Source organism: Acipenser ruthenus, chromosome 13, assembly GCF_902713425.1.
Source record: "Acipenser ruthenus chromosome 13, fAciRut3.2 maternal haplotype, whole genome shotgun sequence".
Lineage (NCBI taxonomy): Eukaryota > Metazoa > Chordata > Actinopteri > Acipenseriformes > Acipenseridae > Acipenser > Acipenser ruthenus.
This window is the reverse complement of record NC_081201.1, coordinates 38,856,642-38,868,542: the sequence shown is the minus strand read 5'-3', so window position 1 is coordinate 38,868,542 and position 11,901 is coordinate 38,856,642. Positions and strand designations below refer to the sequence as shown.

The window sequence follows — 11,901 nt, the reverse complement described above, 5'->3', positions numbered from 1 at the left end:
AAGCATTCAGTTGCATTTTATTTAAAAACAAAATATATTTACACATTTACAATACTTCTATAAAACATTTAATATTTTTTATTTCAGTAGTGTGCAAAAAAAAAAAAAAAGAATGCATCTGGTTTCCATGCAGATAAAGAGATTTGGATAATAGAAGAGATTGTTATGAGGGCTGTAATTATGCAGTAAGGCACAGGTTTCCCCAAGAATGAACCAAAGGAATAATTTGATAAAAAAAAACAAAGTATTTATCAAGTGTCGCATTCCTGTGACACTCTTCCCATTTCAAAATAAAAATGTATAAAGACCAAACTATCTGAACCAGACCACCTTGTCTCTCGCACCATGCTTGATAGGCAATGTGGACCATGGCTCTGACTTAAACGATACATGACAATAATTATGATTGCACAGAGCACAGAGTACATTCAGTAAGAGCTTTTTACAATACTTATGAAGGCAATGTGGCAACCAGAAGCAGACCATATCCTTGAATTTACTGTAAAATGTAAATGCTGTACATTCCAAAACAAACACCACAATGGATCCCTAAAACAGGGGGGGTCAAACGCCAGTCCTCGAGGGGGGGGGGCACATGGTCTTCTGGTTTCCATTCCAACTTAATCTCTCAATTAACTGATCTAATTATTTGTTCAATTGGACATATTTACTATTTTTTCAAGGTCTTTTGCAGTTGATTTAAAAATGCACTTGATTCAAGGAACACAACCTATAAACCATTCTGAGGCCTGGGGAGACGTGTTAAAGTTGTCCATTTAATCAAATAATTAGACCAATTCAGTAATTGAGAACTCGGGCGCAACGAAAGCCAGAAGACACTGTGGCCCTCCAGGAACGGAGTTTGACACCCCTGCCCTAAAATTAAGGTTAGTTCCTTACATGTTAAAGGACTGTAGAATCTCAGACACATTCTAATCAGAATCAAACCATTTTAGAAAAGTACTGGATTTTGCAGAGATATCCCCGTGTTTTTAACTTTTTGGATGCAAGTTAGAAAAGTGCAATTATTTTATTTGAAGCAGATTAAACTTTACACCAGGGATGTCCAAAGCTGGTCCTTCCACTCCTGCTCTTTGTACCAAACCATTGAGCCAATTAAACCTCCATCCAGACCCTGAAGTAGTTGTATCATTTTACCTGTTAAACCTGGAGTGGAATGGACCCCCAGGATTGTGACTGGACACCCCCCTGCTTTACACAGAGGCACTAATAGTGTGTATATGTTAAGTGTACATGTGACTTCATGCAAACTTCTCTATACCGTCAACTGAAGTCAGGAATCTTACAGTCTTATGCCAGTAAAGATGCTACCTTACTCACTTGGACAGGGCCTATTTATTCAGCATGACATTATTGATATTTTTAGCATTCAACAGCCCTGTTGTATAAGTTTGTAATATTTGGACCAAGTGGCTTGAAACAATTGTAATATGTTCTGGACTTACTTGGGTTGAACACCTACAGACATTAGCCCAATTGTTTGATCGATGAACTGCTTTTAAGCATACTGTATATAATAATACTGTCACTATTAAAATGGTTTGATACTGTTATACAGAGTGTTTTAGCATGTTCCATTTCTCATTTCCAGCTAGGCTTATCCAGTGTTTCACAGTCTTTTATACATTATGCATAGTTAATATCTGTCTTCATTATTCATGTCTTTGTTTTGCAAATAGAAAATAAAGGCATTTTTTAAAACAGGACTTAAGCAGGTTTCTGATACCTTGGACGATGAATGTTTGCAGTTGAATTCTACACGTTTTGAATGACCGGCAAAGTGCAACGGTTCTTTTAAAAAATATATATACTTTAAAATAAAAAATAAAAAAAAGTTACAAATGATCTCAACCGCTCACATTTTTGTTCTTTACATCCAAAAAAACACTGGTAATCTGCAACGGTGATTGATTCCTTTTCTACACCATCTAATTTAGTCCTGTTTGTATCCTGATAAACCAGTGTTTTAAAATATCCCTGTATGAATAAGGAAGTTGGGTAGCTTAAACAAGCAAGAAGATTGAAAAAGCTATACATGCATTTTGTACAATACAATATCAGCAGCATTAAAATTCCAAAAAAAGCACTTCCAACTTCTTAAAAAGGGATCCTCTTAATAAATAAGGCACCAGTTCTATTTATTTGCCTCCTGCTTCCAGAGTTGCTTCAAGTGTACTCTGTCTTCCTGATGTAGTTGGAAGGTACATATCCTCTCCTCCCCTCCACCTCTCCCAGCCACCACTCCTTATTCCCGTTCATGTCGTGAAATTCAATGATCTTCACCCGCTGGTGGGCACATATAGTCAGCTCGTTTGCACAGCGTGCATCGAAGGAGTAGATGGCGTAGTAAATCTGTAGAACAAGAAGAAAGCAGACGTTTAGTTACTCTGCAAGGACAAAAACTCCAGCTATAGTAAAACACAGACCATTTTCAGTAACACGACTGGGAATCCCTTTTATTCAGCAGCAAATTGGGGAAGGCATTGTTCTGTCATAATATGTGCTTATCTTACAAAGCAGATTTTGGTTTCTCATTTGTATCCACTTTGCTGTCTCTAAGGGAGCATGCTCAGTGATTCACTGTGAAGTACGCTGCAGAGTGTGTGCTGTCTGCTGTCTCTAAGGGAGCATGCTCAGTGATTCACTGTGAAGTACACTGCAGAGTGTGTGCTGTCTGCTGTCTCTAAGGGAGCATGCTCAGTGATTCACTGTGAAGTACGCTGCAGAGTGTGTGCTGTCTGCTGTCTCTAAGGGAGCATGCTCAGTGATTCACTGTGAAGTACGCTGCAGAGTGTGCGCTGTCCGCTGTTTCTAAGGGAGCATGCTCAGTGATTCACTGTGAAGTATGCTGCAGAGTGTGTGCTGGAAGGGCATTGCCAGTTCTCAGCACCAGTGAATCCTGCTTCTGTCAGCGAGGGAAGCCTGGCAGTTAAATTATACCATGTCTGGTACCGAAACAAAGGGTTCAGTTTTTAGAGCTCTTCGTGCTCTGTGAGAGTGACAACAAATGTCCGCAGCAAAATAGAAATCTAAGAAAAGAGAGACACTGAATCCAAATACTTTTGCTACTGCAGGTATTGCATTGTGATAAGCACTGGAGACAGATGCCACACAATAGGAGGTGATTCAAAGCACACTTTCAGATACCCTCTTCTGTCAGCACTGCCAACAACAATAACTGGATTGTATTAACTAATTTCACAAATTATTCTAATTGCTTTAGGTCCTCACAGCAAAGTGCTTTGAATTAAAACAAATAAATGACCTGATTTCCCTCTGGATCACTCTCGTTTTCCGGAGTCATGTCTGAAGGAAAGGACACCGTTCTCAGCGCAGAGTCTCCGTTCCTCCTCATCACAGAGCCGAAGGCCACGTCCGATTGACTGAACATTTCCACCTGACTGCTCCTCGGTGCAAAGTCAGTCCGGACACTCTTCAGCGAGGAGCAGGAGTCTGTTTCAGAAGCAGAGTCCGACAGGTCCTTGTGATTAGACTGGGTCCACAGCGGCAGTGTGGTCTCTCTAGAATTGGAACGCTTGGAAGAACAGCCCTCGGGTGGATTTGACTGGGATGAAGTGCCGGAGTCCTGGCAGGATTTCTGGGATTGCAGGGTGGAGAATGTTACAGATATAGTGTCGGAGTTGAAAGTTAATGTGCTGTTGCTATTCTGCCGTGAGAAAACTGGAGAGGAACCCCCGTATCCAGATTCATTAGAGGAGTGGCTTCCTATCGAAACATCTGACTGGCTTTTTCTGGGATTGTAAGGCTTAAGGAATGAGCTGTAGACAAATCCCTTCGTCACTGGAGAGATAAAAGGACATTATCAGTTTCAACGGCAAATATCAAATTAGTCATACTACACCTGCTCAGTGAAAATGTACAATACACATGTACAATATCAATATATTCTTAGTGTAATTAGCCTGTTAGTTTTGTTGCAACAGAAAGTCATGATGCTGTGGTCATGCATGCACTGTAAATAACAAATGTTCCAAATACTGCTCCCGACCTGGAATCAGGTTGGGCTCTGTACTGAAGCAGCACCTACCTCCATTGTCTATGAGCCAGCGGTTCTGACTGCCCATGGGATCCTGTTGCTTAATGACCCCAACGATGTCCCCCTCCAACACAGACACGTCGAGGTCCTGAGCCGCGTTGAAGTTCCGCTCAGCCTGGCACAGCTGCTCCGGGGGGTACCTGGACAGCAGTGCTGCACGGTGCTCCTCTGTCTGCAGCACATAGTTAGGCTGCAGCAGGACAGAGAAGGAAAGCACTGTTAGGACCGGTCGAGTTCTTTCTCAATGGATACTCTCCGAGTGTGCAGCTAAACCCACAATTAGCTTATTGTGCATCAGTCCCATAACCTGACTGCAGATTCAACAGCTCATACCCCTCCATTGGAACACCACCTCTGTAATATCACAAAGCAGTTCTGCTGTCGGAATGCACTGTAATATCACAAAGTAGTTCTGCTGTTGGAATGCAGAACTCACCGGCCCCGCAAGCTGTTTCCTGGAGGACTGCGGCTCCAAGCTCTTCCTCTCAAAGGCTTTCCTCACTGTGGGAAGGCTCTCTGGGAAAAAGCTGAAGCACTGTAACTGCTGGAGGACCCGGCTGTGCTGCTCTTGGAAAAGAGAAATGATGTTCCCGTCTGTGCTAATCACCCCGGAGAGCTGCAGTAAAACAGAGACATATGAAGGATGATGTTGGGATGCAATTACAGGATATAATACCTCTTCAAGACTTCAATGTGTTGTTTGACACCTGAATCTGTGTGATGTGCCTTTTTGTAATAATCACACAAATCACTCTGCTTGCTTTTCACTGAACGCAGACAGATTCAGATGCTGACCAAAACTCAAACAAATCAAAGAAATCTGCCGCCTACAATATAAAAATTACTTAACTTTTTTATTTACATCTAAGCCCCTGAACAAATGATATCCTTGCTTATTATTATGACAAGCCTTAATTTTGAGATCAACCTGCAGCAATCCATTACCAGAGGCTTCTATGGTAACCACTACACAATACTGCTGTTTTAAGGACATCACATAACGAATTGAAGCACTCTGCTGAATGGGAAAGTATATGAGAATCATTTCACGATGAGTGGCATGCTGTTCAGGCTCCCACTCATTTTACACTTCACCACAGGGACTCGCACAAACACCAAACGTTTAAAGCAGTCGTTTTTTTTTTTGTTGTTTATTTTCAAATGACGATCCCTCGCCTCACCTGCAGGAGTGGTTTGAGTTCCCCCAGGGTTACCCGGACAAACTCCTTGTGTGCCCCTGCGAAGCTGTGCACACAGCTGGTGAAGAGCTCCTGAGCGCAGCTGTGGAACTTGGGCAGCTCATCCAGGAGCTGAGCGGTCAAGGCTTCGTAGTTGTTCCGCGCGGACTGGAGTTCCTCCACAGTCTTCTTGTCCTTCATCTTCTCCGCCCTCTCCTTGCAGTTGTTGTAATCCAGCAGCTTATCAAAGCGCTTCTGAATCAGCTTGTGAGGGCCGGCGAACATGGTCAGCAGCTGATTCAGGGGGGCGATGACCAGGCTCTCAGTCCTTTCTTTCTGTTGGGAGTCGAGGGGCACAGAGGAGACGCATTAGGTTTCTAATATTCTATTTCTTTTTGTAGATCAACATATCTTTGTTAGTCACTTGCAACCACGCTTTTTATAAGATAATACTATAACTCGAGAAACATTAAAAAAGTGGGAATAAAAGAAGAGTTAAATTTCCCCAAAAAAAGACTACATATGTATATATGGATGTGTGTAATTACTATATCTGGCCCCTTTGTGGCAGAGTGAACTATACAAAATGCTTTTGAATTGAATGCGTTTGCTATTACTTACAAAACCGGTGAAACGTTGGTCACTGATACACCTGTGTGCCTTTTGGAAACTTTCCAGATCTGTCTGGGTCCTGTCCGAGTAAATGTCAGAGAAACTTATAGCGGACAAAACCTTCACAGACGCAGACTCCTGAAATACACGAAAATATACAAAAAACACAATGTAGGACATGCAGTACTTTTTACAAGCCTTAAATATTCACATTATTTGTATACAATACTAGCTACCAGTAAAAGGAACATTTTTTGAATGTATTTTTAAAATGTTATTTCCACACATGAAACACATTCATAAATGCTAGTAAGAATATGCGGTTTACAACACTTTCTGTACTTGCCTAACACCTCTACGCATCCATTTGCCCTTTTCGACTTAATCAATTCACACCTACCCTGATGTGCTGCAGATATAGAGAGAGATCTCTGATAAAGGACTTGATCAATCTCTCTTGCATCCGGAATCTCTTGTCCACCTCATCAAATACCTCATCTTTGATCTGTCGAGAAGAAAAAAATAAAAATGAAAAAACCCCAAAAAACCACACAAGGAAAGAAAATCTTTATTTGAAGCTGAAAACACACAAAAACAAAATAGAAAACAGTTCAAACAAAGTTCCGAATTGAATTCTAAAAGGGTTTTGTGTACTGCTATGAAAATGGTTACCATATGTTTGATAACAAGATATACAGAAAATTCAGCGGACTCTTTTTGCGCTCGCTTTTTAAGCTGAGAGAAAGATCGAGAGCGAGCGAGAGGGATGGAGGGAGCGAGATGCAACATGTTGGTGTAGAGAGCTGTCCTACCTGTGGTGAAAAGCCTGTCAGGTGCTTGAGATGGCTGCTGACTCGGTTGGTCTTCTTCACAATGGAGTGCACGCTGAGCTTAGAGATCTTATCAATCAGAGTCGCCTCCTCCCCTTTTCTGTACTTCACAACTATGCACACAACAAACAAACAAGCTGTCAGTACAACGTAGGAAGGCAAATATCTCTCTCCCGTCCAAGGGTTTAATAATGTCATCACACACAGGTGAAGCAGCGTCAGAGCCAAATATCCTGATTTTTCACGGTATTTTTATTGTAGGATAATAAGTGGGTCGATGAATCAGTCCTGGGTGTAAACAACTGAAGGATTACTAGTTAAAGAGCAGCTGTATTCGGATCCTGTTTGGATCATTAAAATAAACCCCAATAAGTACCAGGGTCGGGATCAATTCCTGATTTTCAATTCCAATTCCATTTCCAATTCCCTTTCAAAAACAATTCCCGATTCCAATTCCTTTGAAGGAATTGGAATGGATATTTTACAGCCATAATAATAGTTCAACTGCTTTCATTTAAAGTCAGTTTAATTTAAGTAATTGGTTGCCACGGTGAGAAGCTCATTTTAACTGAATGCTGCTAATTGCAATTGTGATCAATGATGTGTTGGAATTAATTAAAAGGGTATGTGAATTGGAATTGGGAATTGATTTTAAAAAGTAAATGGAATTGACCCCAACCCTAAGAAGTACATCCACAACATGTGGGACAGCATCTTGAAACAAGTGTCTGTACGTACCATGGGGGATAGCAAATTAGAAAATATTCACTTCAGCTAAAGAGGTTCAAACTCTGTACCATGATCCTCTTAGCAGTGATGAGCCCCTACACCCTCGCCACTTTCCTTGAGCACCAGCAACATGGAAGAGGTGGGATCTGTTTCTGAATTGCTGGTCTTGCTTAATTAATCTGATCTCAGGTAATGTCCTGAGCCTCGCTCCCGACTCGTACCCAGGTCTTTCCTGCGCTTGTACTCGTTGATGTTGACGTTGATCTCCTTGACGCAGTCCACGGCCTGGGCGAGGAGCCTCTTGTCTGGGTGCGACTCTGGCGTGGTGTTCAGAAGCTCCATCAGCAGCAGTGGGTAGCGCATCACTCTCTGCACCGGCTTGATCACGAACGAACCCAGGTTGATGTAGTTGGTCTTACCCCTGTATGCAAAGCAGAGAAATGATGGGTTTACTCAGGCACATAACATGAATCTTTTAAAAACAACAACAAACACTTCAAATCAATGGCATTGCCAGCCAGCAGACACATGCAGCCTTCTTTGAAGCCAGCTATGAATACACAGAAATCTATAGTAATCCAGCACCAAACAGCTGATACTCCTCGCTTTCATAGAGAGGTATTAAACTGTGGAATTAAGAAAAGTATGCCACAGGGATCTTTAAAAATCTGCCTGGAAACAGTGCAGATTTCAAACTTTTGAACTTATTCTGTAACTATTGCGTTATAGAGCAAGTTCTACTATAGAGTGACCTTAATTTTGTAAATTTAAAAACAATTAAAATAAATAAATAAATAAATAAAATAAATAAATAAAATAAATAATAATGACATTCATTGGGAGAAAAAAAATGGGTAACGTTTTATATTGCGTGGCATAAATTATTATTTAATAGATATGCAATTGATAAAGTAATGTTAAATTATTATTTAATAGATATGCAATGATAAAGTAATGTTAAATTATTATTTAATAGATATGCAACTGATAAATTCATGTTAAATTATTATTTAATAGATATGCAATTGATATTAAATTTACGTTCAATTTGTCATTGTTACTTTCCATTAACATTTAAGGTCAGATTAACTATTTTCAATTAAAAACATGTAAACAATGGGAAATTATTACATATTTTCAAGGGTAACAAAAAGTAATATAAATGGACGTGATATGCAGTTACATTTTCAATCGACATTCAGTTAACATTTAGCAAGAAACCAGCTATTGCATATTTATTAAATATTAATTTAACATTAATTTAATATGCAACTGCATATCTATTTAAAATTAATTTAATATGCAACTGCATATCTATTTAATATTAATTTAATATGCAACTGCATATCTATTTAATATTAATTTATGCCACACAATATAAAACATTACCAAATTTTACTTTCACTTAACAAAACTGAAATCACTGTGTATATTCAAGATTTTAAAAACAAAAGTATAAACATTCTAAGTATTGGGTATTTTTTTTTATTTATTTTTTTTAACAAAAATACCAGATGCATTTTTCATAATAAAAATCAAACCTAATCAAATATAATTGCAGAATGCATAAAAATTGGTGCAATTCAGTCACTTTCCACTAGGTGACACTTGAGCACTGAAATAAAAGAGCATTGTTATCACAAGGTTTATTTATTTTATTTTACATAAACCGGTTTTCTGCTCAGGTTCAGCGACAACAGTTTTGACATGTTTCGCTATGAGTACATCAAACCACAAACTGGCATGCAGTAAGCCACACACAATGAAAAAGTTATCTCCGATTATGGCTGAGGTTAGTTAATAATGTCACTGTACACACAATGCATGTTAAAGAATCAATGAGACAACATGCAGTCAGAAGCGGTGCATGCAGAGGCCAGCAGGGGGGCACTTACCACTCGCGATACACTGCCCTGTGCAGATAAGGTAACCACCGTGTATAGAAAAGGAAAGAAACAGGGAAAAGGTTAACACCTCACCACCAAGCAGCAACAGAGCTGCAGAGTCATCTTGAACTCTGAAACACTTTGTAAATCAAGCTTTGTTTCCCACGTTTTCAGGTTTAGTCATATAGGAACTTTTCAGGTCTTCCAGGGAACCAACACAGATACCCGTTTGAAGAAAATTGTAGTTTGCGCATTTTTATTTTCTGAATTATCAATCACAACTGTAAAACGAACAAGAAACATCTTAACACTGCACTACTGCCAGTCTCCTAAATTATATGTTTTGGTTTGGTAACTTTATTGGGTGTGTTAAAAAAATAAATCAAATAATGAGCTAATGATCATTTGAAGAAAAAAAGCTTTCAAAATGTAGCGTTCTGTAAGCTACAGGGAGAGGTTGAAACGAAAAGGAAACCAATAGAGAAATTAATACAAAATGTATGCTGGAATTTATAAAATGTACTGCAGCCAACATTGCTGACCTTTTAACTTCAGAAAACATGCGAGACAGAGGAATGCACAAATATCTTTTAACACCAAGATAGAAAGAACAAGATAAGTGATAGCGAATAGGAGACTGGAAACCACTCCAGCTGTATTACAATCTTATCACTGGCTCTCTGCCTTAGCAACGGCGTGGCTATGGATCCCTGCTCGAATGTTTGCTTAAACCAACCCAGGACTCCCTTAACAGGAAAATAAATAACCATAAAAAAAAAGAAATGCCAAACAAGTCTACTATATGTTAATGTGATGTTTTATTAAAATAGTGTATGAACAAAATACCCTTTTTTTTATTTCTTTTGACAGCAGATTAAAGGGTGTGGTACCTTGAGGAAAGTCTAAAAACTCAGCTGGAATAACATTTGCATATCTATTTTATGAGCATCCTGGGGGTCTGGAAAAGGCAGCATGTATTAAACACCAATGTAAATGACAATGCAATACAATGTACCACAGTCATAGTTCCACTGGGCAGTGGGGCACCTGTGTGGCACCTGCCTTCATCATTAGAGCCTGGTGTTCTGGCCGCTCAAGCTAGCCAAGCCCCAGATGATGACAGTAAAGCTCTCCAATAACGGTGACAGGTACAGTAAGGTAAGAATGTGTGGCACACTCCTAATCCCCACTTTACACCAAGAAACAGGTGACAAAGGAAAATGAGACAAACCTGAATCCAAGCCAAGACCTTATTGGATCTGCATGACTGCAATTTATGGATTTAAAATGGTTTCATCCAGGAAGTCTCATCCAACCCAATGTCCACACACGCCTTGTGCCACAGGCAAAACCACCACACCCCAAGAGGCGTGTCCAGCTTCGTTTAAAGGCTATGCAGAACAATCCATCTCGACTGTCATTCACAGGTATACGTTACCTGAGCTTCTGCAGACATTCTAGAATGTGATTCTGGATACTCTCATCTTTCTCATATGCCTCGAGCAGAGCAATAGCATCATCGTGATTCTGACAGTAGATTTTATACACCTCTTCCAGCTCTGTCTTATATACCACAAATACACTTCCTGTCAAACAAATCAACACATATAACACATCAAATGAACAACTAAACACAAAACAATTGCAAACACACTGTTTAAAAAAAAAATCTGTGCATTAGTATTTATCTGCAGTGTACACTGCCTGTTAAACAGCTGGCTTTAATTAAACAAGGGTTCAATTATCCGACAGTTACTGTATGCAACGCAAATCCAATCAAGTCCTGAAACTAATGTACCAGATAAATGTAATTTAATAGAGACTGCTGACAAATTAACAGTAAACATGTATTTAGTCGTTTTTTGTTTTTTTTTGTTCTGTTTTTAAAGCAAAGGTCCTACTTAAGAACATTATTGCATTTATAAACACCAGTCATACCTATTGACTCTGTGTCCTGCAGATCTTTAAGCAAGCGTGTTGAGAGATCAATCACCATCTGAACATTGCCAAAGAGACCATCAAAGTCAATGTTCTGCACCTGCATGAAGAAGATAAAAAAGCATGTTAGAACACACATGAACTAATTTCTGTTATGAATGGAAGTTTGACGCTACATTCTCTTATTCTAATGCATTCGAGCAGGAGATTGAGCATGCTAACTGTTGTGTGCCATGCAAAGCATGCAGAAACAAGCATCTTAAAAGGGCACGTTCTACCCCATTAACCCTTTGCGGTCCATTGTCGGACCTGGTCCGACATTGCAATTCCTATCCGGTCCATTGTCGGACCCTGTCCGACATCATCAAAAAAACGCAAAAAACGGGTTTCTAGTCATTTTTTCTCCGGAAAAAGCTGAGAAAACCATTCAATGGCCGAGTGGGAGCGACAGGAGCCGAGACAAGCCGATAAAAAAAACAAAAAAACAAAAAAAATGGCGTATCTCATGAATAGTCATACTTGCCCCTGGCATCCCATATGGGCGGTCATAAGGAAACAAGCTGGCTGTTACTGTATCAGCGCACAGAGACTATCACGGACATTTGCAGAGCTTTTTTGAGATGTTATAGTAATAAAATAATGACTTGGAT

General features: G+C 39.7%; 1 protein-coding gene across 5 annotated transcripts in view; it reads right to left on the bottom strand.

Moving 5' to 3' along the window:
• The window catches only part of LOC117418208 (dynamin-binding protein-like), a 50,533-nt gene continuing 38,632 nt past the window's right edge, over positions 1 to 11,901 (bottom strand). For 4 of the 5 annotated variants that reach the window (XM_058985352.1, XM_034030965.3, XM_058985354.1 and 1 more), the window contains 12 exons: positions 11,252 to 11,351; positions 10,752 to 10,899; positions 9,323 to 9,340; positions 7,649 to 7,848; positions 6,681 to 6,811; positions 6,269 to 6,373; positions 5,878 to 6,006; positions 5,260 to 5,592; positions 4,515 to 4,694; positions 4,070 to 4,268; positions 3,287 to 3,822; positions 1 to 2,373 (listed from right to left, as the gene is read on the bottom strand). In XM_058985352.1, coding sequence (XP_058841335.1) covers positions 2,188 to 2,373; positions 3,287 to 3,822; positions 4,070 to 4,268; positions 4,515 to 4,694; positions 5,260 to 5,592; positions 5,878 to 6,006; positions 6,269 to 6,373; positions 6,681 to 6,811; positions 7,649 to 7,848; positions 9,323 to 9,340; positions 10,752 to 10,899; positions 11,252 to 11,351 — 2,265 coding nt within the window. In that variant the 3' untranslated portion in view covers positions 1 to 2,187. The remainder of the gene's footprint in view (positions 2,374 to 3,286; positions 3,823 to 4,069; positions 4,269 to 4,514; positions 4,695 to 5,259; positions 5,593 to 5,877; positions 6,007 to 6,268; positions 6,374 to 6,680; positions 6,812 to 7,648; positions 7,849 to 9,322; positions 9,341 to 10,751; positions 10,900 to 11,251; positions 11,352 to 11,901) is intronic. The other variant, XM_058985353.1, reaches the window with a different exon arrangement.